The 27,606-nt window shown below is 55.9% G+C and overlaps 1 protein-coding gene across 1 annotated transcript in view; it reads left to right on the forward strand.

Annotated features, from left to right (window-relative positions):
* The window catches only part of NTN1 (netrin 1), an 83,028-nt gene that overhangs the window by 31,895 nt on the left and 23,527 nt on the right, over window positions 1-27,606 (forward strand). Inside the window, exon 2 of the mRNA XM_053994913.1 lies at window positions 18,001-18,189. Coding sequence (XP_053850888.1) covers window positions 18,001-18,189 — 189 coding nt within the window. The remainder of the gene's footprint in view (window positions 1-18,000; window positions 18,190-27,606) is intronic.

Below are 27,606 nucleotides of genomic sequence, written 5' to 3' on the forward strand. Positions count from 1 at the left end.
GCTGGGCTGCAAAACCAGCCAGGAAAGCTCCTGTGGGAGAGGCTTTGCACATCAGCCCCTGCTGCAGCCAGGCGTTTTGGAGTTCACAGTCTGGGTCTCTCCCAGAGCTGCAGGCTTGTTTTGGGGCCAGCAAAGGCCCGGCAGGGCTGTGCTTCAGGCAGCTCTGGGTGGGAAGGGGGGCGTGGGGTGGTCACCTCCAGTCCAGAGGGGTCTCCCATCCCAGGACACAGCTCGGTGGCCCCGGAGGGAGCCAGGAGTGGGCGAGTGCCGGCAGCTCTGGCCAAGCTGGGAACTGCAAAAGCTTTTCTGTCTGGAGGTGGGCTCGAGCTCAAGCCTGCTTCCTTTTCCCTGCCAAAGCATCTGCTGTCCTGCACACTTCCCTTCCCCCTTCCCTGCCGCGTTTCAGACCATGGAAATGTTTGATGTGATCGCCCCCAGCACAGCTCCCTGGGGTTGGATTCTCTGTGGTTTGATATCCCTCCTCTGGCTGCCTTGAGGTGACCTTGGCTTTGCAGTGCCCTTTCACACCGGAAAACCAAAATATTGCATTTCAGAATTGCCCAGACGGGTATTTCCAATGAGCTAACAGGAAAAGGAGCGGTTCTCCACGGCTCCACCACCCCGACTTCGTGAGCAGCTCCAGCTGCTCCCAAGCTGCTTTCATAATCAATAATTTATTTGGCTGGAAGTGTCCCCAGGCAGGTTGGGATCCCGCAGTCCTGGGGCCCGTGGGTCTGGCTCCTGTGGTGATCCCTGCTGTCCAGCTGTGGTCCCTGCTGTCCAGCTGTGGTCCCTGCTGTCCAGCTGTGCAGCACCACAGATGTGACAATTGTGTAAGAGCTGTGAATGTGGCGTGTCCAGAGAGGAGCCTCTGAAGCAGGAGCACTTCTGAGGCTGCTCTGGGCACTCAGCACATCTCCTGCCCTGGCCAAGGGCAGCACCTGGTGTGGCACCACGGGAGGTGGCTGCGAGGGAATCATCTGTGCTGGCCACGTCACCACTGCACGGTGATCCCGGTGGGAGCTGGGGATGGAATTGGAAGATGACCCCACTTGCCAGGTCAGACGTGGGTTTAAATGCTGCTCTGTGTCTGCTCTATCCCATTAAACCTCTGCCATGGTGGGTTTGCAGCAGGGTGGGGGACTCCCCTTCCCTTTGAGCCCCCTCAAAACCCCTCCCTGATCTGCACAGGGATCAGCAGGTCCTGGGAGGTGTCTCCTGCTGCTCCTGCCGTGCACAGCTGGCTCAGGCATGAGGAGCCCTCAGCAGAAGCACTTGTGGCCCTTCAGGACAAAGGACAAGCAGGGACGTTCTCCTGGCTGGAGAGCTGGGGGAGGAGGGGGCAGCTGAAATGAGGAACAGCAGGGAAAGCACTGGCACAGCAGCACCAGTGCTCGGGTGTGCTTCCGAGCTGCTCAGCATCCTCATCCCGGCAAAGCCAAGGTCCCATGTGCCAGATCAGGCCCCTCCCTGAGCGGGCATTGTGATGGAAAAGCTCCTGAAGGCCCTGTGAAGTCACCGAGCCTCGGTCTGTGGCCATGCTGGAATGCACTAACCAGGAGTTGTTTTGAGGTCAGAAAGGAATAAGTTGTTTGCAGACAATTGATGTTGTTATTAAAAACATCCACGGCACAGAGGAGGGGGAGGGAGGTCCTCTTTCCTGTTTGGGAAATAGTTTCTCACTGCATCCATCAAACGAAAGAATTCTGTATGAAAAATTAATTTAGAAAAAAAAAAAGTTTCTGGGGCACACGCGCCTGAAAATGAACCACAGCAGGATCAGAGGTTTGGCTCAGAGCAACATCCAAGACTCAAAAGCCAGATGAAAACCCAGGACTGCTCCCAGCCTGTTGCTGGAACTGGAGGAAATGCAGTTTCCTTCAGAGAAATGCAATCTCCTCTCTGTAACTTTTGGGCAAAATTCAGGAACTGCAGCTGAAGCCCGGAGCAGTCTCCCACTGAGACAGACTCCATGTGAGTCTGGAGCAGCAGCTGGACTGCAGGAGAGTGGGGATCACGTACAGAGAGGAGAAAATCCTCTGGCATGAAGGGGTTAGGCTGTCACCCCGCCCCACATGCTGAATCTCCTCATGGCCGAGGGCAGGCAGCTTGTCCAGCCCTGTCCTGATGTCACCTGAGGTGTGACCTCACCTGAGGAGCAGCCCCATCTCATGGAACTGTCCCAGGAGAGCCAGGTCACCCTTTCAGCATCGTTAGCAGCCCGTGGGCGCTGGCACAGGGCAGGCCCGGCCCAGCTGTCCCTGTCACACATCCAGAGCCCATTCCCATGGGATGGCAGGAGGGAGGAGGCCCTGGACATGAGTCAGTCCCTGCAGTGTCCCTGGCAGCTCAGGTTTAAGCTTTGGCCGTAGCTCCAGCATATTTTGGGATGGGAATCTGTTCACGACTGGTGCCAGGATTTGTGGGCACGTGGCTCAGGTCCTGCCCGTGCCCAGGCTGTGCCATGGCCCTGCAAGCACCAGCCTGGTCCTTCCTGCGGGGTGGCCAGGGACCACCACTGGCCCCAGGACAGAACGGAGCCTCCCCTCGGGGTGGTGGGGCGGGCAGTCCTAGGGACAGAGTGGCACAGCCCAGGGTCTGAGCGGCACAAGCACATCTCTGAGCATCCTCCTCAGCGTGCTCCCACCCCGATTCCCGGGAATGTCTGCACCTCTGCAGGCGCCCTTTGAAACCAGCCAGGTCTGCAGCCTGTGCCCCGGCACTCGGAGCTAATTGCCCGTGATCAGCTAATTAAAGGGTCCCGATAAAATCTGCCTGGCAGGCACAGGAGCGCGTGGTGGCCCCGGTGTCCCCCAGGGCAAGGGAGAAGGTGGCTGCTGGGACACCCAGGGCTCCATCACACCCCTTCCTCCTCCCCTGCCCTCAGGGGTTGTCAGCACCTTTGCTTGGGCCTGGGCTGTCTGGTTCCCTGCTCCAGGTGGGTGTTGGCAGTGACCCTGGGTTCCAGCTGTGATTTGGCTCGGTGGCAGTGGCTGCACGGCCACAGCCCCGTGGAGAACGAGGGGCTCAGAAGGGTGGTGGGCTGTTCAGAAAGGGGGCACGGAATCCTCCACTCCCAGGCATTCCCATTCCTCAAGTTTGGCCAAAATGAAAAGTAAAGGCTTGCCACAGCCGAAACAGCCTTTGCTGCCCTGCAGCATGTGCAGATTTATGTCTCTGGGTGTTCCTGTCAAGCTCCTCTCCAAAGACTCACCTGGTTTCCAGGAATGCTGTCCCATCCAGGGATTACCCCTCCTCTTGGAGCACTCCTGGTCTTCCCTGGCCTCCCTGCCTGGGGGAAGAAGCAGCGAGGGCCAGGCTGGCCAAGGCAGTGTCCCAGGGCCACGGCAGGTGAGGGAGGCTGATCCCAGCAGAAAAGCTGGGAAATCCCTGTGTTTGACCAGCTTTGATCTGGATGAAATCCCTCAGAGACAAACAGCAACAGCCTTCCCGGGGCTGTGTGTTTTGACTTGAAGCCATCAAAGTTTGCCCCGAGCGACCCCGAAAAGTGAGCAGGCAGCTGCAGGCCCCTGGCTGGGCAGGCAGGAGCTGCTGCACTTCCAGGTGTGCCGGCCTTGCCCGAGGGAGGCTCTAGGGTCAGATTTGGAGCCCCTGTAGGGTCAGGATTGAGTAGGTGTCTGCTTGTTTCATCCTTAGTGCTGCTGGGTCAGTGCCCCACACCACCTCGGGGCTGGAGGCAGGAGCTGTGTCCTTCCCAGGGTGTCCATACCCACCCACTGCCCTTGGCCTGCCCCACCAGGCATTTCTCCATCCAAACACTCGCTTCAGGCAGACGAGACTTGGCTCGAAGTCCCTGCCCTACAACAGTCCCGTGGCCCCAAAGAGATTTGCGTTTCCAGCTCAGAATTCTTTCTGTAGGAGCCTCACGCCTCTGCTGTCCCCCAGCCTCGGGGTGGAGGAGCAGGGAGGATGAGCACACACGGACCACGAGCTCCTGGAGCTGGTGCATGTGAGGAGCACAGAGCTGCTCATCAGAGCTGCAGAGCCCATCACGTCCAGCATTCCAGAGCTGCCCCGGGGGAGCTTCCAGCCAGCACAGGCCCTGGCTGCTCAGAGAAATAAGGTATCCCATGGCAGTGCCAGGGAAAGCCAGGAGGGGAAGCGCCCTGTTCCCCACGGGCATGGGACCCCCGGGCTGGCAGCTGCTCCCCCCGGGGGAGGACACGGCCTCAGAAGTTCTGGAGTTGGGGTCTGGATGTTAAACACGGTCCTGTCCCTGCACGGGATCGTGGTGCTGCATTCCAGGGAGACCCCTCAGGGGATGCTGAGCCCAGCCGGGGCCTCCCTGAGCTACCCGAGCCCAGCTCAATCACAATCCACATTTCTGCCCAGAGCCCCTTACAGAAAACCATTAACAGTAGCACAGCTGCCCTGATAAGGCAGGATAAGCCTGTCAGCTTTTGATAAAGCCCCAATCTCCAGGAAAACAAAATACACCAGTGCCTTGTCGGGAGTCCCAGGACTGCCCAGCCCGGCCGGGAGCAGAGAGCCGTGGCGGGGGGCAGCAGGGCAGACAGCTCGTCCCACACCTCCCCGAAATACCGCCATGTCCTCGCCGCGATAACAACGGGGATGTCAGGCTCATCAGCCGGAGTTTGCCTTCCCTCTCAGATGCCCCGATAGTGTCCCGGAGATAAGATAGCTCTGTTTACCCAGGGCACGCAGCAGAGCTTTGTCCACAGCCCCGAAGGTGCGAATATCCCTGAGCAAACACCGCTCTTCACACCTGTGGGGCTTTCCCAAAGCCAGCCCGGAACGGGCTCCAGGTGGCTGCAGGATGGGAGCTGGGTGCTCACCCCGTCCACCACCATGACTGGGTTGCAGGATTAGCTCAGGTTTAGGAAGGCTTGGAAGCAGAACTAAAATCCATCTCTGCTGAGCTTTCGCAGCTGGAGCTGGGTTTTTATGTCATCCAACATCATTCTGCAGCTCCACAGACAGTTCTGGCTCCTGTCTCCCCGAGCTCTCTGCCTTTGCCACAGCAAAACCCTCCCAGGGTCCCTCTCCCTACTTCCAGAAAGGGAAACTGAGGCACAGCAGAGTTAGGCCGAGCCATGACAGGACCTTTCCTGCATCCTTGGAGCATCTCCTCTCCCAGGACAGAGCAGCTGAGCAGCAGTGGCTGGGCCCAGGCCGTGGGGCTCCCGGGGCAGCCCAGGGCCGAGCTCTCCGCCCCAGCCCCGGGTGGAACGAAGGCACTGAGCTGCCAACGGCTCCCCTGAGCCGGCTGGGCTCGGAGAGAAACCAAAACCCTTCCCGAGAGCCCTCATCTGTCAAGCCTGGCTTACCGTCTGGCACCTCGAGTGGCCGGGCTGAGGTTTGTCACTCACGGGAACGGCAGCGCTCCCAAAGCCACCCTGGAGCTCCATCTCCCGGGGAGAGGCACGGGCAGGAGCAGCTCCCAGAAATGCGTGACAAACCGAGGGGACCATCCCCTTGGAGAGTCCTGCTGCCCGGGGCTTCTGCCCATCCTGGGATTTCTGGGATCTGCCTGCAGGATGAGGCGCTCCCCCAGCTCCAGGGGGGAAGCTGTCTCTCCCCAAGGAGGGTGTTACCCTCTGGCCAGATCCCCTACTCCTTGCTGCCCCAGGATATGGAGTCTGGGCTGTGAATCCACAGCTGCAGCCGCTGGCACTGCCTGGGAGGAGGAGGCCATGGGATCCTGCAGAGAGGAGGGAAGGCAGCACCAAACAGGGCCGGGAGAGCACAAAAGGAGAGTGACGCAGATTTCCAGAGGGAAATCTGGCCTTCAGAGAGGAGGTTTTGGTGCAGTGGCACCGTGGTGGGGATGCTGCTGGCTTTGGGGAGGGATGATGAGCCCTGGGTTGTGCCCAGCTCCGTGCTGGGTTCTGGCAGCAGCCACAGGATCCCTTCAGAAGTGGTGCTGGCTGGGGCCGGTTTAACAATTCCCCTGGCCCTGCTCCAGAGGAGATTGGGAAATGATCTGGGGTTAAAACAACACATCACGTTCCTGAAGGCTGTTCATGAAGAGGAGCCCGGCACAGCCCGACCTCACAGGAGGCTGAATTAGCAGGGACCGGGCACGGGAGCAGCACCACTTGGAGCTGGGTGTGCTCTGGGGGAAGCACAGCCTGAGCTGGTTTAAAACCGCCTGGCTTCGCTTTCACCCCTGCCTGTGGGGAAGCACGGCCAAGTTTCCCGGCTCCCTGGGGCACCAGTGCAAGCAGAGCTGAGGCTGTTTGTATCCCTGGTCCTTCTGGGCTGAACAGTTTTAATCCAGATTTGAAAAGCCTTTGACTGTTCGCCGGGCTGGTTGCGTTATCAGCCTTGTGCATTTTGGGTAACCTTTGCTCTGGATGAGCAGATTCTTTCAGTATCTCTTTGTGCTGCGGCTTTAACACTGAAGTGGCTGATCCCTCCTGGGGCAGAAATGGAGGAGAGCTTAGAGGAAAGTGTCCTGGAGGATCACCTGGAGCTCTGGGGTGCTCAGCCCCAGCACTGCCCTCCTTTTGAGATGCAGCGTTCTGGTTTTACAGAAACACAAACGTGCTGACCAGACCAAGCACTTGGGGACTGGGATGAGGATTTGGGCGGTTTGAAAAGCATTCCCTCAGCCTGCAGCAGTTCAGAGCTGCCCGGAGGTCGTCAGGCTGGACAAGAAACACCAAGGTGTGGGCTAGAGAGAGGAGAAAGGTCTTGGAAAGCACCAGAGCCCCGGAGCAGCTGAGGGAAGCTGCTGCTGAGATCCGTACCAGATAAGAGGGAAACCACAAGGGCAGAGTCTAAGTGGGTAAATTGTTCCCAAGTGGATTCCCCTCCACTCCAAATAAACACTGACGCTTCAGGAGCACCTTGGAGCTGGGCTGGGGGGCAGAGCAGGGGCTGGGGGCTCTGTGCTATCCCCGATAACCCGGGGACTGCAGGGTGAGCTCTCCCATCAGCTCCTGCCTTTGAATGGCATCTGGATGAATTACGGGATGCAAACAATTCATTTCAAAGGATTGACAATCTCAGGAGACTGGGCTTGGATGGTGAAATTAAACAAAGCAAGCTGATGACAGGCTGGTATCATCTCCCAGAGTGAAATAAAGAGTTCACTTCTTGACTTTTCCCTTCTTAAAAAAAAGAAAAAAAAAAGTATTAAGCTCTTTCCAGTCAGAGGTTTATCTGCAAATTTTCTGCACAACACCTGGTTTGCAGAGAAAATCTCCTGGTCAAATCGAAATCAAATCCTGGTCAAAGCTTTTGCTGGATGTTTTAAGCTGCACCAGAGGAAGTTTAGGCGAGACATTAGAAAAACTTTGCTACAGAAAGAGTGGTTGGGCTTTGGAATGGGCTGCACATGGAAGTGGTGGAGTCACCCTCCCTGGAGGTTAAAAAAGCCTGGATGTGGCACTCAGTGCCGTGGTTTAGTGACAAGGTGGTGTCCATGATCTCCAAGGTCTTTTCCAGCCTCGTTGGGCCTGTGCTTGTGGGTGCTGTCCCTTCACTGTCACAGCAGGACCTGGCCTGGGAGGTGCTGGCTGTCCATGCAGGACAGACAGGGGACACTGTGACAGCAGGACCTGGCCTGGGAGGTGCTGGCTGTCCTTGCAGGACAGACAGGGGACACTGTGACAGCAGGACCTGGCCTGGGAGGTGCTGGCACTCAGTGCAGGACAGGCAGGGGACACGCTCTGCCCATGCCACAGAGCAGCCCGCAGGTGAGGTCCCCTGGAGCTCCATCCCAGCGCTCAGAGCCGGCTCCTGAGGCTGGCTCCTGCTGAGGCTGGCTCCTGGTGAGGCTGGCTCCTGGTGAGGCTGGCTCCTGCTGAGGCTGGCTCCTGGTGAGGCTGGCTCCTGGTGAGGCTGGCTCCTGAGGCTGGCTCCTGGTGAGGCTGGTTCCCGGTGAGGCTGGCTCCTGCTGAGGCTGGCTCCTGCTGAGGCTGGCTCCTGAGGCTGGCTCCTGGTGGGGCTGGCTCCTGGTGAGGCTGGTTCCCGGTGAGGCTGGCTCCTGGTGAGGCTGGCTCCTGGTGAGGCTGGCTCCTGAGGCTGGCTCCTGGTGAGGCTGGCTCCTGGTGAGGCTGGCTCCTGGTGAGGCTGGGTCCTGGTGGGGCTGGCTCCTGGTGAGGCTGGCTCCTGAGGCTGGCTCCTGGTGGGGCTGGCTCCTGGTGAGGCTGGCTTCTGAGGCTGGCTCCTGAGGCTGGCTCCTGGTGGGGCTGGCTCCTGAGGCTGGCTCCTGAGGCTGGCTCCTGGTGGGGCTGGCTCCTGGTGAGGCTGGTTCCCGGTGAGGCTGGCTCCTGCTGAGGCTGGCTCCTGGTGAGGCTGGCTCCTGGTGAGGCTGGCTCCTGGTGAGGCTGGCTCCTGAGGCTGGCTCCTGGTGAGGCTGGCTCCTGGTGAGGCTGGCTTCTGAGGCTGGCTCCTGGTGAGGCTGGTTCCCGGTGAGGCTGGCTCCTGGTGAGGCTGGCTTCTGAGGCTGGCTCCTGGTGGGGCTGGCTCCTGGTGGGGCTGGTTCCCGGTGAGGCTGGCTCCTGGTGGGGCTGGCTCCTGGTGGGGCTGGGTCCTGGTGAGGCTGGCTCCTGGTGGGGCTGGCTCCTGGTGAGGCTGGCTCCCGGTGAGGCTGGTTCCCGGTGAGGCTGGCTCCTGCTGAGGCTGGCTCCTGGTGAGGCTGAGGGCTCATCCTGAGACAGCTCCCAGCGGTGCTCCCAGAGGCGCTCCGGCCGGGAGAAGGCTCCGCTGCAGTCTCAGGGCAGCGCTGTCCCGTCGCAGCACTCCGGAGGAAGCGAGGGCAATTCGCAGCCCATTTCCAGGCGCTCGGGGTCCGGCCCTGTGTGCTGCACCACGGCCAGGCCGGCTTTGTGCTCCCATCCTGTATTGAGTAAGAGCGCTTTTGTCTTGGGAGAAAACGCCTTGGGTGAGAGGCTGCCACAAATCCCGACATTTCAATGCAGCACGACGGCCCGTAGGTTCCTCCTCCACCCCCACTCCTGCTGATGGACCCTCAGCCTTGAAGGAGCCACTGCAGGTCACTGGACATGTCCCCGAGGACCCCAGCAAGGAACACGCAGCTCAGCTGGACCTCGAGGGCTGCCAGCAGCTGCTTGCCACGTGTGCTGCCTGGCAGTGGGGAGAGCTTCCCTGCCCAGAGATTGTTCAAATCTGGCTCAAAACCCGGATATCTGGGAGCTGTAAATCCTCCCAGGAATAAGTCTTGCTCTTGCCCCTCTGATGCTTCCTGTGGGGCCAGAAACTCCACGGGTAGAGCCAGGAAATAGCTCGGGAGGTTCTGGTGCTCCAGTCCAGGCTGGAACCAAGACATGTGGAAACAGTTATGGAAATCCTCCATGAAACGAATCCAAACCTAGGTCAGACCCCAGCCCAGCAGGTCAAGGTCCCAGTGGTGTCCGTGGCTGTTGGGATCAGCTCCCGTGGCTTGTGGGGCTGGAGGATGGAGTGCCTGGTGGGCAGCAGCTGCTGGGTGCTCTCCAAAGGGATCTGGTGCTGCTGGGAAGAGTTTTGGTCTCACCACGCTGCAGAAAGTTGATAATTGTGAATGTTGACAATTAACCCTCAGCAGCTGCTCTGACAGGACTTGTCCTTTCCTCTTTGGGGCTTGATCTGTGAACAGCTCTGGACTTTCTCCCTGGACCTGCTCTCAAAACCAGACACCACATTTTGGGATGAGGCCGTGCCAAGCTGTCCATCTGCTGCCCACTTTGGATGGGCTCTGTTTCATCTGGCTCCGGGTGTTGATGCACAGCTGGTTCACCACGGACACGCCTGGCTTGCCCCTATTGTCGCTGGGGTGAGGGCAATCCCAAAACATTCACGGCTTCACTCTGCCAGGCTCTGCTGTTCAGCCCTTGCTTCTCCTCCCCTGCTCCCCAGCCTCTGCCGGAGCTCTCCCTTGCTGCTGATGGGCCTGACAAGGCCCAGGGCTCCACCGGGAAGTCCTGGTGGATGGAGGGAACCTCAGCAGGAGGGATCAGGGTGCCACTGCCACATTCAGCACCTGAGAATCCACCAGCAGCACAGCAATCCCCTGCCCCATCTCCACAGGCGTGGTTTTGGGCTTGGTTTGGGCAGTGGAAATCAGATTTTCAGGGAATTCAGCTGCAGAACTCCATCAGCTTGGACCAAATGTTCCCCCTTTTTTCAGTGACTGAGAAATGCAGCCCAGCTTGAGCAGCTCATCTTAGAGACAGCAACAGACACATCCCTAGCAGAGAGCAGTGTTTTTCTTTTTAAGCCTTGGCTTCGAACATAAGGGCAATAGATTTTCTTTAAGGAAATAAATCCCCGAATTTGTTAGGGTTGGCACAGCACAGGATTTTTCACTCGCCTTGTTTCTCATTTCCAGCTGAATCATTTTAGCAGGGACTTTTCTAGAAACGCTCAGCCTGACTCAGACACACAACCTCAAACACTTCAACCCAAACACCGAGTCTGGCTTTTTTTTATGGAAAAGAGAATGAGGGTCTTATCCCTGGAAATCCCAGGCGGGTGTCAATGCTCTGTTACCAACTTCAGTGTCGCAGAGAGCTGCTACACTTTGCAGAGCCAACGCTGACAGCAGGACATGCCCAGGGCCGCTCTGTCCCTAAGGCATGTGGGGATTTGGGAACTGGCAAAGTGGGAAGTGAAGGGCACTTGGGCTGTGCAGCCTCCCCAGGGAGGTCCTGAGTCACTCCGATGATATCTCCTCCAGGGCTTTTCCACACAACTGCCATTCCTGAGGATTTTCAGGCATGGAAAAGCCTTCTGATCCCCAAGCCCTTTTTGTGCCCAGGGGGAGATGTCCTCAGAGTGCTCCTCCCCAGGATCCTGCTCCCTTAGTGTCCTACACGGGCAGTTTGGCCATTCCCTGCTCTCAGGTGGAGTGGGGTCAGAGGCACTTGGCCTCATGAGGAGTGATCAGGGTGTGAGGGGCTCCCCAAAAGCCCTCACCCCAACAGGGGGGGTCCCAGCAAGGCTGGGCTCTGCCTTTCCTTCCCTCCCCCCATCCCCACTGGCCGTTGCTGCAGGCTCTGTGCCTCTGCCCCGGGGCCACACCGGCCGCAGCTGCATTTTTTGTGGTGTGTCCACACACTTCCCTCCATCCCCGAGCTCTGGCTGGCAGGAAAAGCTGGGCCTGGCACAGCCCCCGTGTCTGCCCCTCGCAGCCACAACACCCCCATGGATTTCCCCTTCTCTGAGCCAACCCAACCAACCTCCAGCCTCCTCTTACTCACACTCCACGCTCCCGCAGATGGATTTTCCTGAGCAAACGTTGTTTTTGTTTGGTGGTGGCCAGCTGGGGCTGTGGTGGGTGGCACTGGGCCACACGGGAGGGCATGGGGACGCCTGTCCTGTGAGCAGAGCTGGATCTGACCCCTCAGTCCCTACGGCCCCAAGCTCCCGGGGCCACACGTGGCGACTCTACTCTGCAGGACTTTGCCAAGGTGTTCATCCTTGCTTGGCCACTCTGCTGCATGGACAGAAACCCTCTGCAACCCCCTCCAAACCCCCAGGAGAGATCCCCGTGAGGTCACACCAGGCATGGACAGAAACCCTCTGCAACCCCCTCCAAACCCCCAGGAGAGATCCCCGTGAGGTCACACCAGGCATGGACAGAAACCCTCTCCCAGCCTGGGGTCACCCAACCCAGATCCCTGCAGGGCCACACGTGGGATGACTGCGGGCACAGCCCTGGCAGCCTGTGCTGTGCCCAGTGACCTGTGAGAGCTCATCCAGCACTTCCACATTCGTGCCCAGCTGCTGCAAACCCCAAAGCAGCCGGCAGTGGCTTGAAGGGACACTGTAGGGACACCCTCCTGCTGTCTCCATGGGTGACTTCTCTCTACCTCCCAGTCCACACAGGTCTCCACTGGCTCTGGCTGCTTCACCTCTGTTGTCCCTGTGGGTGTTCCCCTGACCGTTATGGTCCTCACAAATACCATCCCTGAAGATATCTCCAGGGATTCTCTGGAAGCAAAGCCCCCCCAGGATGGGCACGGGTAGGGGGTCTCTCTCAGGCACCAGGACCCTGCATGTCAGGATTTCTCCTGCAAAAGAGAAATAATGGCTCAGGCTGAGCTAGCAATTTTCTGGGAAAAGAAAACTTGTTTGGGAAAAGGATAATTTTAAGGAGACTGAGACTGTTCATAAATTCAAGTCAAATTTAGAGATTACTTTCAGTCTCTGGATTCTTCCATCCTCCCCTTTTCCTTCCCCCCTCCCCTGAATTATTGTTTGCAAAAATTAAAACAAAATGTTTTGGGGTTTTCGTTTGTTTAAAAAGCAATTTGCATTTTAAAAATTGCCAAAATATAAGCTTTGGGAGGGTGGGGTCTTTTGAAAGGGCAGCATTGTCATTGCTGAATGAAAACCACGGAGAGGAATTCGTCCTGGGAGACGCAGGGCGCTGGGGACGTGGTGGCAGCACAAAGACCACAACCACAGCTCCCAGCCTGCACAGCCTCCATTCATGTCCCTCCTTTCCTTCTTCCACATGGAAAATCCTGCCCACCTTGACCTCCTTGAGGGATTCATTTGACCAAGTCCCTGGTTTTAACAGGGAGAAGATTCCACGCTGTTTTCTCCGCCTGGCTCCAAACCGCAGCTTTCCTCTTTCCCTCTTCAGCCTTTTCCAGGTTTGGGAACATCTGTGCTGAAATGAAATCTGGTTATCCAGAGCCGGGCCTGGCAGCTCAGGTAGAGATGCTGTGAGGAAGCTCTGCACATCTGTGCACAATAAAGTCAGGGAACAAAAGGCTTGTGAGGTCCTTGGCAGAGTAAGAGAAAGAGGAGAGCGGGAGAGAGCAGGACTGGGCTCAGTGGAGAGGCTGGAGCCAAAACCTTTCCTCGCAGAGCCCTCAGCACCTGGCCAGGCTTTGCTCATAGCTGGGTCTGCAGGGGTGTCTTCTCCACCAGGTGCAAAGCAAAGCTTGAGGAACGGACATGATGCCAGTCCTGGGAGGTGATTTTTATTACAGCCCTCACAGGCATTCATAGAAAGAAAAAACGGGTTGCTAAAGAGCCACTTGAATTCAGGGAAATTCAAACCAAGAAGCGGTGGCAGAAAATTAAAGCCAGGCTAAGTCATGTTAGGAACAAGGCAAAAGGCTTCAGCACAGCAGGGGATTAACCTCGGGCAGAGCAGAGGGAGGGCGGGAGCCGCTTCCTGAGCGCCTCTGTCCAGGGAAAACGTGGCCGGGGAGCCACACGCCCTGGGGACATGCACGGATCTGGAGCCGGGCTCCAAAACCACCCCGACTTGCTGCTGGGGCCGGCAGTGTGCCCAGGCAGTGCCCACACTCTGCACCTCCAGAGTGATCCTGCCATGGCATGTCCCAGCCTTGTCCCCACAAGGGCTTTGTGATGCCTGGCTGGGACATTTCTTGCATTGCTCCAATTCCTGCATCCCTGTGTGCCATTGTCAGGAGAACTGGGCTGGGTATTTTCCTTCAGTCCTTCCATCCCTGTGTGCCATTGTCAGGAGAACTGGGCTGGGTATTTTCCTTCAGTCCTTCCATCCCTGTGTGCCATTGTCAGGAGAACTGGGCTGGGAATTTTCCTTCAGTCCTTCCATCCCTGTGTGCCATTGTCAGGAGAACTGGGCTGGATATTTTCCTTCAGTCCTTCCATCCCTGTGTGCCATTGTCAGGAGAATTGGGATGGGTATTTTCCTTCAGTCCTTCCATCCCTGTGTGCCACTGTCAGGAGAATTGGGCTGGGTATTTTCCTTCAGTCCTTCCATCCCTGTGTGCCACTGTCAGGAGAACTGGGATGGGTATTTTCCTTCTGTCCTTCCATCCCTGTGTGCCACTGTCAGGAGAATTGGGATGAGTATTTTCCTTCAGTCCTTCCATCCCTGTGTGCCATTGTCAGGAGAACTGGGATGGGTATTTTCCTTCAGTCCTTCCATCCCTGTGTGCCACTGTCAGGAGAATTGGGCTGGGTATTTTCCTTCAGCCAGCCCAAGCCTCTCCCACTGGGCATTCTGCAAACACACCAGGCTGCAGGCACAGCTGCCAGCTTGCCCTGGCTGGTGGCCAGGGGTGCACAGCACTGGCCACTCCAGCCCAGGCCCTCAGGGTGGACGCAGGACACAGCAATTGCAATTAGAGCCATTCTCCCTAAACCTGCTGCAGAAACAGGGGGATCAGGAGGGGTGGATGCTGGAAAAGCAGCCAGGTGCATGGGCTTGGGAGGGAATCAGTGCCCAGCTGTTTCCAGCTGTTTCCTCCGTGCCCTGGGAGTGGAAGGAGCAGACAGAACCAGGCTGAGCTGATGGAGCCAAAAGAAGCAGAGAGGTCACAGTGAGGGGTAGCTGTGGCTCCCTGGATGCCTGTGGGGAGCTCGAGGGAGGCTGTGCTGGTCATGGCACAGACCGTGGGGCTGGACCAGACCACACCTTCCCCCAGCTCACTCACTGCCTCCCTGGAGGGTTTATCCCCAAGGCATCCACAGTGTTTAGCTCCTTGACTCTGGATGGGGACAGCATTGGCTGTTTTGGGGAGCTCCTTGCAGCTTCTTGTGAGGCTCAGCTTCTTCCCTTCTTCAGGATTTTCCTGTCCCTGGAACACCAATGGAAAATTGATCCTGGGAGCAGAGCTGGGAGGAGCTCTGCACACCCCACTTATTCCTCCACATTCCTGTGCAGCTCTGCTCTGGTGGCAACTGTGGAAATGTCAGCAAAGAACTCGAGAAAATCCCCAGAGTTCTGTTTCCCTGGCTTTGCAAAAACATTTCTGCTTATCAAGCAACCCAAAGAAATATGAAGATTTTCACTCACTTTTCGTGTGGGCTCAGCTTTGAATTTTAAAAAGGGATTTGCCAATGCAATCTTGCAAAATACTCCAGTGCCAAGTCCAGCTCTCCTAAAATACAAGTTTTAGGAGGAGGTGAGCTTTCATTCTCCTGGGAAAACATGCATTTCTGACAGATTTGAGGGAGAACTAAGGCTTCTGTGAGGCCATGCCACTCCCTGGAGAAATGTCCTTTCATGTTGATCAACAGGGTCCAAATCCTGTGGTTTGTGGCACCAAAGGCAGAGCTGCTCGTGGGCCTCGAGGCTTTGAGCGATGGAGATGTGCCCACATGGTCACAACCCACAAGAGCCCTCAGACTGAGGGACTTGAGTCTCTTTTCCTCTGTTTGAGCCGTGTCCAGAGGCTGTGCCGTGGCTGCAGGTGCTGCCTTGGGGGTTAGGTGTGGCCAGGGGATCATTCCCTGTGTCCCAGCCCTGTGCCCTTGGGAAGGCTCTGCCCTGAGGGTAGGAACCAGCCCTGAGTCCTGCACCTCCAGGAAAAGGGTGTAACCCCGCTTGGCCACCTCTGTAAAACAAGGGCTGGGAATTTAAAACCACCACCTGCTTCCCAAAAGCTTTGCTAGTGCCTTCTGCAGGGCAGGGATCCCCTCGAAAAGCCTTTTTGTGGTGGGGCCGTGCTGTGGGCTGGGGCTGCTCAGCACGTGTGGGATGAGGAGAACGCAGAGCTGAGCGGCTGCTCCAGCAGGGCACAGCAGGCTGCTCTTCCTGAGCTTTCCATGGAAGGGGGAGAGGCACGAGGGGGGACACACGAGTGCCTGCTGCGTGCTCCCGTGCCGCTTTTAGCTGCGAAAAGTGCAGCTTCAGCACATGTGGGGCTGGGCCAGACCCCAAACAGCCACTGCCTCTGGAGGCAGGAGCGGAGTCTCGGGGCTCCCTCATGGCTGTGTCCTGTTGGGGACATGACAAAAGCTCCTGCGGGCTGCTGGGCTCATCCCAGGAGGGCCAAAGCGCGGCTCAGAGCCGTGGCAGGAATCTCTGTCCCTCACGCCTGGCGAAGCGCTCCCGGGCCGCTCCTGTCGCCATCAGCACGTCCTGCTCTGCCAGCCTTGCTGGGGACGTGAGGTCTGGCCTGTCCGTGGCAGCCGGAGGAATTCCGGCGGCAGAGCACGGAGACAGCGGCTCCGTCCCGCGGGGGGCACGGGCACGGGGGGTTCTGCTCTCCCCGGTGCTGTCACGGCCTGTGTCAGCTGGGGATTGTTCCCCAGAGTCACTCCGGAGCTGCGCCGTCCTTTCCTGGGCTGAAATTTGATAATTAAGCAAATACGGCGTGGCTTTGTGCTGGGAGAGCACCATAAGGTAAACAGGAAGGAATGAGGGATTAAGACGTCTCAGCTCTGAGGGAAGGTGACAAGGCCGGAGCTGTGACACCTCCGTGCCGAGGCGAGGGGCCCAGCTGTGGGCTGCCATGGCACAGCTGCATTGTTCAGGGGTGAAGAGCAAATAAAAGCCACGGGAAAAGAAAACAAGCTATAAAATCCTCAGCAAAGCACAGAGCCCCAGCAACTGCGTCCTGATGGCCCCGTGACAGCTCTGGGGAGAGGCGGGCGAGGGGTCGAGCTTTTGAAGTCCCGAAGTTGTCCTTTGCGAAGGCCTCCTGTTAAAATAGGCCCGGTGTTGACTTTAGGCTGCATATGGTGGAGGAATTGGACAGCTCAGTCACAGCAATCAAAGCGGGGCGGCACGTTCTGGAATTTGGCCGACCGGGTGTCACACCGGGCCTGTCCCAGGCGGGATGGGGGATGCAGGGGCAGAAATGAGGATTATCAGCATGGTCAGGGCTGCAGGTGAGCGACAGAGCCTGTGGTGTGGAAAGCTGAGGGAGAAACCAGCTAGGAAGGTCTTGGAACGGTGTTCAGAGCTCAAACATGTGTGTGTCAGAACTGGTGAGAGTGGGAAACGGGGAAGGTCGGGCAGGAGATGATGGAAAGCCCTTCCCACACGGACTGAGGGGGGTCCTGAGGTACCGGGAAGTGGGGGTCCCTCAGCAGCTTGGGGACCTTTGCACTGAGCAGTAACAACACAAAGTGAGAGTGGCTGGGAAGGGAAACGAGCGGTGCTTCCACGGGGAAAGTGCCTGTGACAGAGCTGAAGGTGCCACAGTGTGGTGTGCTGTGTGCTCTGTCCTCCGACCACGGACGGGCCCTGTCCTCACAGCCCCCTGTAACCCCCACTGCGAGCAGGGAGAGGCAAAGCCATGGTGAGCACAAGGCAGGACAGTGAAATCTGGTCTTGGCAACCTCCACTTGCCCTCCAAAGAGCTGGAGAGCCATGGCCCATAGAGAATCACAGAATCACAGAACCACAGAATCACAGAATCATAGAACCACAGAATCTCAGAATCACAGAACCACAGAATCACAGAACCACAGAATCTCAGAATCACAGAACCACAGAATCACAGAACCACAGAATCTCAGAATCACAGAACCACAGAACCACAGAATCACAGAACCACAGAATCATAGAACCACAGAATCACAGAATCACAGAACCACAGAATCACAGAACCACAGAATCTCAGAATCACAGAACCACAGAATCACAGAACCTCAGAATCACAGAACCACAGAACCACAGAATCACAGAATCACAGAATCACAGAACCACAGAACCACAGAATCTCAGAATCACAGAACCACAGAATCACAGAACCACAGAATCACAGAATCACAGAATCTCAGAATCACAAAATCACAGAATCACAGAATCACAGAATCGCAAAATCACAGAACCACAGAATCACAGAACCACAGAATCTCAGAATCACAGAATCACAGAACCACAGAATCACAGAATCACAGAATCTCAGAATCACAGAATCACAGAATCTCAGAATCACAGAATCTCAGAATCTCAGAATCTCAGAATCACAGAATCACAGAATCTCAGAATCACAGAATCACAGAATCTCAGAATCTCAGAATCTCAGAATCTCAGAATCACAGAATCACAGAATCTCAGAATCTCAGAATCACAGAATCACAGAATCTCAGAATCTCAGAATCTCAGAATCTCAGAATCTCAGAATCACACACAGATGGGCTCCCCTCCCAGCACAGCTCAGGATGTGCTGCCTTCCCACAGCCAGAGGTGCCACCAGGGCCTCCCATCCGTGACCCCCCCCGGCTGACAGGGCATGCACACAGGGGTTGGCCGCAGCTCCCCGGGGTTGGCACCTCCCTGTTTGGGCACCCATGGTGACAATGTCCCCTCTTTGCCTCTCTCAGCCTGCAACTGCAACCTGCACGCGCGGCGCTGCCGCTTCAACATGGAGCTGTTCAAGCTGTCGGGGCGCAAGAGCGGCGGCGTGTGCCTCAACTGCCGGCACAACACGGCGGGCAGGCACTGCCACTACTGCAAGGAGGGCTTCTACCGCGACCTCAGCAAGCCCATCTCCCACCGCAAGGCCTGCAAAGGTACGGGGTCACGCACGGGGGGGTGGCAGTGCCCGGCTCCTCCTTCCCCAGCCCTTCCCTGCAGCTCTGCTCCCGCTGCTCTCCCTCTCGCCAAGCTCTTCCCGCTCCTCCCTCTCCCAAACCCGTCTGAAGTTGCTTTTTTTGCCATTTGGAATGGCTTCTCATGCCCCCACGCTCCCTGCCGCCACCTCTGCAGCCTCCTGGTGAGGACAAGGCCACCCACATCCCGTGCCGTCACCTCTCCCTGCTCTCCCCAGCCTCCTGCTGAGGACCAGGCCGTGGAAATAGAGCCCTCACTGCTGAGGAGGACTTTGAATTATTTCAGGGTTTATCACTTAGAAATGGTGCTTCATCTGCTGCTACCTGGTCATGACTCTGCAAGGGCAGAGGGGCACAAGATCCCAGGCATGGGTGAGATGTAGAATCGAAATCAGCCTCCCCCAAGCCCCGTCTCCAGCTCCCACCCTTCAGGCAGAGCTGAGCCCACGCACAGAACTTGTCACTCCTCCGGACGAGGAGAGAACAGAAAAAGGGGAAACGAGTTTATTTTGAGCTCGGAGTATTTTGAGGTTTCCTCGTGTGGCCGTGGAGGCGAGCTGGGATTCAGCTGGGGCGGGAGCAGCAAGAAGAGCAAATCCTGCAAATGAGCCATTCCCAGCTGCTGCTGGAAGAGATGGAAATCCTGAACCTGAGGTGCAGTGAAGAGAGTCAAGCAAACATTCAAAAGCCAGATTAGAAAATGCTGGGGTTTCCCACAGAAATGCTCAGCTCTTTTCTCTCTATAGATTCGTTCCAACAAGAAATGGAAAGCTTTTTGGCCTCAGATCGGTATTTTTGGCTGGGAAGATTTGGGTCTCCAGCATTTTCAATTTTTTGTTTGTTTTTTTTCCTTACTGAAAAAAGATTTTTTTTTTGCCATAGCAGAAAAGAAATCCCTTTTTCAGGCAGTCCTACTCCCCCTTTTTGAACCTTGTAAAAAACAATTCCAATGAGATATTTTTTGATATTTCCCAGGTGCTCATTCCTGCTTTTCCCAGCTCACCTCTGGCAGCTGTTCCCCTCTCCTGTCTGTCCCTCCTTGCTGTCCCCTGGCCCTTCAGTGTCACTGACAGCACCGAGTCCTGCCCAAAAACCTGGCCAGGTGGCACCTGCAGGTGGGAGACCTCTGCAACATTCCATGCCTCAGTTTCCCCAAGTGAGCACTGAGAAGATACCACTGGCCTCTGGGAGGTTTCCAGGCTGAAGGATCTGGCTTGCAGGATCATTCTCTCCATTAAATCCTCTTTGCAACTGCTCTGTTCTCCTGCTCTGCCTTCTGGAGCCTCTCCCTCACTCGGAGCTGGCGATGGCCAAATCTCAGCTCTCCCCCAGCCGGGTTGGTGACAAACCCGTGCCCATCAGAGCCACCGAACAAAGGTTTGTGGTCACTGTGCTGGGCACACAGTGCCCATGAGAGCCATTTCCCAGCCCTGAGGGGGTTTTGTGGGGGCAAATCCACCGTCCCTACAACAGCAGTGACATGAAGTTCCCCTTTGAAAACTCCTTTTCCCGAGCTCTGTTTGTCACACAGCAGCAGGGTTTGTGTCCCTCTGGTTTTCTCTCCTGACTCATCATTGCTGCAAACGGGCAGGTTTAAACCCAACCCTCCCATTTAACAGCTCCTGCCACCTCCCCACTGATGACAACATTCATTTACCATCTCACCAAACCAACGCTCCCAGAGCCTCATCTCCACTGAATGTGGTTAAAATCAAGGAATTAACCATCCCCAGCTCCTGCCACCTCCCTCATCACGGCCTGCACCCAGCAGAACCATACCTTCTCTATATTTTCCTCTATAAAACCTGATTCTTTAATCCATCACATCACTTTGATCATATCCCACACATAATACACTTAAATTAAAGCATCTCAGAGAGCCCTGGTGCCTTGGGAGCTGCTGAGGGGCTCGTGCTTCTCACCCACCCCAGCAAGGTCTCGGGTGATCTCACAGCCAAGGCTCCCTGGAAGAGCTGCCAGAGACATTTTTTCATTAATTCAACTCCATTTATTCAGCCTAAGAGACACATCCAGCTAAGCTGCCTCTCCTGTGCCTTGCATTCCACGTCTCCCACTCCATCCCATGCACGAGGTGCCTCCACTCACAGCACATCCAGCATCAGCAAATTAAAGAGGCTGGAGTTGCATTGTTGGAAATGGTTGGTTTGGGTAATTATGCAAAAATATGACATTGCAGAAATGCTTGCACAATGTCTCCTTCTTTTTAACTTGGAGAAAAGGAGAATTCCACAAACTTTTGCACGTGTTGCAGGCTCAGGCAGCAAAAGGTGAGCAGAAAGCAGAGCTGGGCAACACCCCCTGCCCAGCTCAGGGCTGCTTGTGTTTCCAACAGCCAAACCTTTAATAATTGATACACAAAGGACTTTCCTAATGATCTGAAGTTGAGATCAGCAGTGCAGGTGAAGGCAGAAGGAGCTGGGCTTTAAGGATGGTTTTCCCTGATGGCTAACAGTGATCCAGCCGTGCCTGGTGCTTTGCTCTGTGTTTGCTTCCAGTGGTTTTCCTTGCAAAAATGATAAAAGCCTGCAAGTTGTCAGTGGCCAGAGATGCCCTGGGACAGAGCCACGCCAGGCAGGCCGTGGCAAGGAGGCTGCAAACCACAGGCAAAGGAATTGATGACAGATGGAGCAGGGATATTGCATGGAGTGGCAATGCTGGGTGGGTGCCAGAGCCTGCCAGGCTGCAGCTGGGCATGGAGCTGGGCATGGAGGAGGTTCCTGCTCCGGGTGGGTGGCCAGGCAGTCCCTGGATAGCAGCCAGGGCTCCCCTGGCATTCCGAGGTCAGACTGCAGCTGATCCCTGTCCCAGCCATGGATCCTGGGCCGGAGGAGCCCGATGGTCCCACTGCTCCTCCTCCAGGGGGGTGGGTGGGCTCTTCCCGGCGGGCAGGGGAGCAGGATGCCCTTTGTCCTGGCAGACACATCACACCCCCGTCCTGGGCACACCCCTGGTGTGGGGGCTGTGCTGAGAAGCAACAAAACTCGGGGTGTAAGAAATTCTCACGTTCATTTTTTCAGACTCGGACAAGGACGAATTGTTCCTCTTTTCTCCCTGGTTTTTGAGAAATCACCAAGAGCTCCCAGCACGCTGAAGCCCTGCTTCCAGTTCCTTCTGCTTTCCCTCTGCTCCAAATGATGTTGCAAGTGAAATTCCACATCTGGGTCCTGCAAACCCTCGTCCACCCCGCTCTGTCATGGGCTGCTGTAAATCAGGGCCCTGCTGTTGGTTCTTTTGATTAAACTCCCTCCTGATATTTGCCAGATTATTGGCACTGGTGTAATTCCATTGGAGTAGAGAGTCTGCAGGGTTTTATAGGCTGGCTGTAAAACAGCTCTGCACTTCAGGGAGAGGCTTTGCACACTTTTTGATGAAAAGATGACAAACGAGACGTGCTCTGAATGCACTTGTGCTGAGGCTGCCAGCACAAACCCCTCGTGCAGGGGCAGGATTTGGCACCTGGAGAGGTCACATTCATCAGGGCTCAGTGTTTTGGGAGGAAATGGGATTGTCCGTGTGCCTGGTGCTGCTGCAGCCTGGGGAGCTTTCCAGCTGTGCTGCAGGATTTTGTGCTTGTGCAAGCCCCAAAAAGCACTCCCAGCCTCCCTGCCCGTCCTGGCCTGCACCCAGCAAGGGTCACGACCTTTGCATTTTGGAGGCACTTTGGGCTGGAGCAGAGGGAGGTGAGGTCTGTCCCCACGGGCTCAGCCTCCCGTCCTGGATTTCATGGGTGCACATAAAGGGTTTTCCCCACCCAGCCACAGACATTGAGTGAAGCAGAAGCCAAACCCGGCTTTGGGAGAGCCGAGCAGAGCCCCCGGTGACAGGGACAGTGGCACCGTCCCCGTCTCTCTCCAGTGACTATAGAGGGAGCTGCGTGACCAGCTTAGAGCTGACAGCTCCTTCCCTGGAGGCTGGGCCGGGGGAGATGGATCCTCTCTGTTCCTGCTGCTGGGTCCCGCTGGGAATTTGGGGCGCAGGAGGTGGCAGGGGGAACACCCACGGCAGACAGCAGAGTCTCAGAGTGGTGCCACTGCCACCAGAGCTGTCCCACTGCTGGTGTCGGGCTGTAGCACAGGGACACCACTCTGTCCATGGTTCCAGTCCTGGTCAGCATCCCTCCAGCCTTGGAGACGTCCCCTGTCACCACGGTCCCCAGTCCACACCTGGGTGGGGCAGACAAGCTCACAGCTGGAGCGTGCCAGAGACATTGGGATGGCCTGGCTGGGTCCCTACACCAGGGCAGCAGGGCCAGCAGGGCCAGCAGGGCCAGCAGGGCCAGCAGTGGTGGCTCCTGCAGGGCTCTGTCCCTGCAGGCCTCTGCTGGGACCAGCACAGCTCTGGCCTTGGGGTCACCTCAGGAGGGGCTGAAGTTCAGCCTGAGGGAGGTGCTCCCCTCTCCAGAGCTGCCTCATTTTGGTGCCCATCTCTCGTCCAGCTCAGTTGTGGTTTTAAGGCAAACTCCAAGGCAATACTTTCCAGGAATTCACCCCAGGGAGTTGTCTTTAATGGCCAAACTTCCTTCCCTTCCTTTCCTCCCGTTGCTCCTCTTTGGATTCCAGCTGGAGCTGCTGTTGAGATGAGAGAGGAGCCAGCCCGTGGTGCTGGCAGGGCTTGGCTTGGGCTCTTGTCAGGGCTTGGTCACCTCTGAGAAATCACATCCCTGGAGAAATTCCAAACTTCCCAGGCATCGATCTGCCAAGCACAGACTTTAATTTCTCCCCAGGACTCTGGAGATTCTCTTCCACTGCCACAAGAACGATTCTGTAGTTGCATTTCCATCCTGCATTTGTCAGTGGCTGTGCCTGAGTCACCCTTCCCCACGGCCCAATAATTCCTTATGTCGGTATTATTGCAAGCCCTGAGAGCTGATTTATGGCCTCTGCATCTAAAACTCACCATCACAGCCCCCAGACACACACAGACCATCGGAGAAGGTTTCTAGAAATGCACCTTTAAGCTGTCCACGCTCACAGGTCACTGTGGGAGAGTCCTGGGGCAGCACGGGAGGCTCGAGTGCCACCAAGTGTCACCTCCTCCATGGCACTGCCACTAGCCAGGGCAGAGCTGCACTGTTCACTCACCTGGGCTGGAAGGATCCCAGAGAAAAGGAGGGACACGAGCATTACTGAAACTCTCGTGCTGGTCTGAGTTTGTAGAATGAAGCCGTGGAAGAGCAGTGATTTTTTTGCTCAAGTAAGACTCAAGCTCAACACAAGGCGCCTTCCAGCCCATGCCAGCTTTTTAAAAATCCATTAAAATCCACATTTTAATGATGGACGAGCAGACACATCAAATTAGGCAGCTGCCTCTGTGTGAGGCAGAGTGGGCAGAGGTTGCTGAGCTGTGGAATTCAGGGCAAGACGCTGCTGAATCCAGGGAGCCGTGAGGAGATGGAGGAGGCTCCTCAGAAGGAGCTGGAATCTCCATTGCCACCTGGGAACCACCTCAGCACCCTCCGAGGAGAGACACAGCTCACAGCTGAGCCCTGAATCCATGGCAGACACGTGCGTGGCCCAGCTCAACAGGAAAACGCAGACAGCATTGATTCCCGACCAGAGCCGGCCCTGCATTCCTGAAAAATCACATCCTGGCAGTGCTGGCGCCCAGCAGGAGTTTACTGGATGAACTGGGGGCCTGCCGCCTTCCAAACTGGGGTTTGGGTTTCCAGCAGAGAAACATCCAGGAGCAATCCTGGAGGGCAGGTTGGGATGTGGTTTGTCAGAAGTGGCGACACAATAGAGGGGAATTTGCACCCTATTAAGAAAATAAAACCAGACTAAACCCCAGCTCTCCACTGCTGGTCTCAGACTAAGGACAAAAGTTGCTACATTCGCTTGCAAAGCCAGAACTTTGCATATCCACGAGACAGAGGAAAGAAAAGGAATCATTTGCCTTCCCCATAAATGTTTTCCAATAATGGAGATAATTTCCTACTTCAGAACAGTTCTCAGGAGTGGAAAGTGCTTCAGGCTCTCAGGTCCTGAGAATTAAACCCAAGCTCACTTCTGCTCATCCCCACACTCTGCTTTTCAGCATACTAAAATGAAAAGGTTTTTTGTTTTGTTTTGTTTTGTTTTCTGGTAGGAAAGGATTTCTTTTCCAGTTAAACAGATGCTTCTCAGAGCGTCACAAAGGAGGGGCTGGGATTTGTGCCCTGGGAGCTCTCACCGGGATTTCTCCCTGCTCTTGGGGTGTTGGGGACTCTCCCCACTGTGGATGCTTTGGTGTCCCATGAGGGCTGTGCACACCAAAAGGATCTTTTTCTGCAGAGCTTTTCCAGCTTCTCCCTCACCTTCCCCACGGCCTCCTTTCCCGAGGCTTGTGGCAACCTCATTATCTCCGAGACTTCTGCTCCACTGCCAGATTTGATTTTTATTATTAGAGGGAGAATGCACTTGTAGGAACCTCGTTTCCTCCAGAGCCAGGCTAAAAACGCATCAGGAAGAGAAAACTTTGCCTCTCTTTTTTTAACCCTTCAATAGCAGCATTCCCAACCCACTCTTCCCCGTGCAACATCTCCCACGAGAGCAGGGGGAGCTGGGCTTTGCTTTAGATCCAGGAGGCCGCCGTGCCCCACTGAGCTGCTGCTCTTGGCCTGGCCAAAGCTGCCCCTGCAGCTCTGACATTTTGATGGAAAAATCAAAGGGATCACATCCCCCACGATAAAACCCAAGTCTTGCCAGCAAAGTGGGGTGAAGGAAACCCCAATGCTTCATCTCAGCATCCCTGGCAGCTTCTCCAGCCCTGCTGGGATCACGTGGGAAGTGGAGCTGTCGGTGGACAGGGGAAGTTTTAACCATTTTGGAACAAGGGAATTTTCCAGCATTTGGGGGAGTGCTGCCATAACTGTCCCATTGTGTGTGTCACTGATGCCTGCCCACAGTGCCCCTGCCCAAAAAGTGGATTTATTGCCGGGGTTCCAAGGCCCCTCCGGATTAGCGGCGACTCCGGCTCAGTGGAGGCTTTGTGGCCCCGTCTGTTCCTTGTTATGGAGAAGACAAAGCCAAGGTCTAATCTGTGAAATTTGGCCCAAACTGCAGGGCAGCAGAGCCCTTGGCTCCCCCGAGTGCCAGTCCAGGAGGGGAAACGGGAGAGCCCTGAGAAGTGGCGCGGGAGGAGGGACAGCAGGAGACACCCAGAGATTGTTTGGCTCTGCCCAATAAAAGGAGGAATTCATGTTCTGCTGGCAAGAAACCTTTAAATCTCCAGGAGAATGTGCTGAGGGACACTGAGCACGAACATGATCCTTTGGAGGGCTAAATCCAGCTCCCAATGTGCAGACAGGCTGAGGAGCTCAGGGCAGAGCAGTCAGTGGTTAATATTTAAAGTCATTACTGGCATTCAGAGTTAGCACAGAGACATTTCCACCCCTGCTTCTGCTTTGCAAACCAGCTGGGGCCAGACTGGGTGGGTGCACGCCGAATTCCAGCTTCCCTTCCCCATAAAGCCGTGGGATTTGCAGGACGTGCTGCCCGTGCTGGAGATGCTCTGGCAGGGCCTGTGGGCTCTCCCATCCCCTCGGGAGGTCCCCAGAGCCAGCACGAGCCTCTCCTCAGCGCTCAGGTGCACAGGGTTGGGCTCAGGCTTCCCCTCATCCACGGACAAATAACCGGGATAGGTATCCAAAGGAAGGAGCCCTGCTTGTTTTGAATTGATTTCCCAAAGACAGGAGCCAAAGAAAAGCTGGGAAAACATCCTGTCCTCCTTGGGACCACTTCAAGGTCACCTCTGGGACGGATTTCAGCTATGGGGGCACTCCAGGAATTCTCACATCTTGAGTTCCCTGGGAAGATGTGTTCAGAGGGAGCAGGATTTAAAGTACCTGAGCTCCTAAAGACAGTGGAGCAGGGAAAAAAACAACTCTACAACAACAACAAAAAGCCTCACTTAAGTAATAATGCCAGATCCACCCCTCTAAATGCTAAACCACAAGGTTAAGCGAGACGTGTTTGCTGCATCAGGACGCGTTGTTGAGGCAACAGGAGAATTTAAATTGAATTTGTTTTGACATTTTGACAACAAACCTGGGTTTGTTGCGGTTTTTTCCAGCAGAAGTTTTCTGTAACTCCCGTTTCTCTCCTGTTCAAGTCTTTGGAGGAAAGAAGGGAAGCAACCAAAGGGAAGCAATTTTTGGCCGTGATTCTGGAAAAGCATTTTAAAGCCTGGTTAAATATAAATGTTCACCTAAGGCACATTGGCTACCTGGAATTGAATTTGTACTTCAAACGGAGTGTGAGTTCGGAATACAGGAGCCTTCATCACAGCTTATTGCAAACGAAGGGTTTTTTCCAGTTTAATGCACTGCTGGGGTCCTGCTCAGTCCAGAGGCTGCATCTGGAGCCCGGTGAGGTTTGTGATCCTGGCACATCCAGGGTGACAAGAGGAAATCTGGACACCTTGGCAAATCCAGCCTTTTTTTTCTCGTCCAGGCAAAAGGATTTTTCATCACTCTGAAAACCTCCCAAGGAAGCAGCTTCCCCGAAAACAGGAAGATGCTAATTCTCCAAAAATGCAGATCTTTTCAGGCACCTTCTCCGTAAAGGTCACACTTGAGGAGAGCCGAGCCTGGAGGTTTATCCCTCTGTTTACCTTTCACCACACGTGTGTGGGGCAGGATTAGCGGCTGGGAATACCTCCGCCCGAGCACCGGGGGTGCGAAAATATTTGCATTTTTGTCGTGCTATTTGTCAGCCTTCAGTGGGGTAGAACCATCTCAGCAAGTTCAGCCACCTGAACTGAACAAACCGTGGGTTTTTGTTGTTGTTTTTTTTTATCCCAAGCACGGCCCCAGGGTCCTTCCAGGTGTTTTTTAGCCCCAAACCTGAGCTGAAGCACAGAAAGGCGTCGCTGGCTGGGCTGGGGTGGGCAGTGCTCTGCCTCGGCAGGTTTGTACAGAAAATAGGGGCTGATTTGGAAGCTCCAGACAGAGCTGTAACAGCCCACGGCAGCCAGCTCGGCAGAGGCTGGCCCCGGGGGGAATCTCCTGGCTGCAGGCGGTGAGGAGCTGCCTGGCAGCGCTTATATCCGTATATATATTAATCCCAGCTAATGTAACTACAGATGTTCTCATTCAGAGCCCTATCTAATCCTGTTGGGCCCTTGCCATGGTGTCTCGTAGCAGGAGTTCTACGAGTTAATTACGTGCGGTGCAAAGCAGCGTTTCCTTTTATCATTGAAAAGGTTGCCTTTTCAGCGCCCTCAATGTCCCTTTGTTGCTGGGCTTTAAGGACCAGTGAAGAGGAGCACCTGTCTGACCTTCCCGGCGCTGTGCATTGCTTGGCAGCCCTCCACCGTCTCTTGGCAAGGCATTCCGAATCTTTTCCGTGGGTGCTCTCCGTGCCTTTCACTCCGGCTCCC

The sequence above is a fragment of the Vidua macroura genome, chromosome 19 (genome assembly GCF_024509145.1).
Source record: "Vidua macroura isolate BioBank_ID:100142 chromosome 19, ASM2450914v1, whole genome shotgun sequence".
Classification (NCBI taxonomy): domain Eukaryota; kingdom Metazoa; phylum Chordata; class Aves; order Passeriformes; family Viduidae; genus Vidua; species Vidua macroura.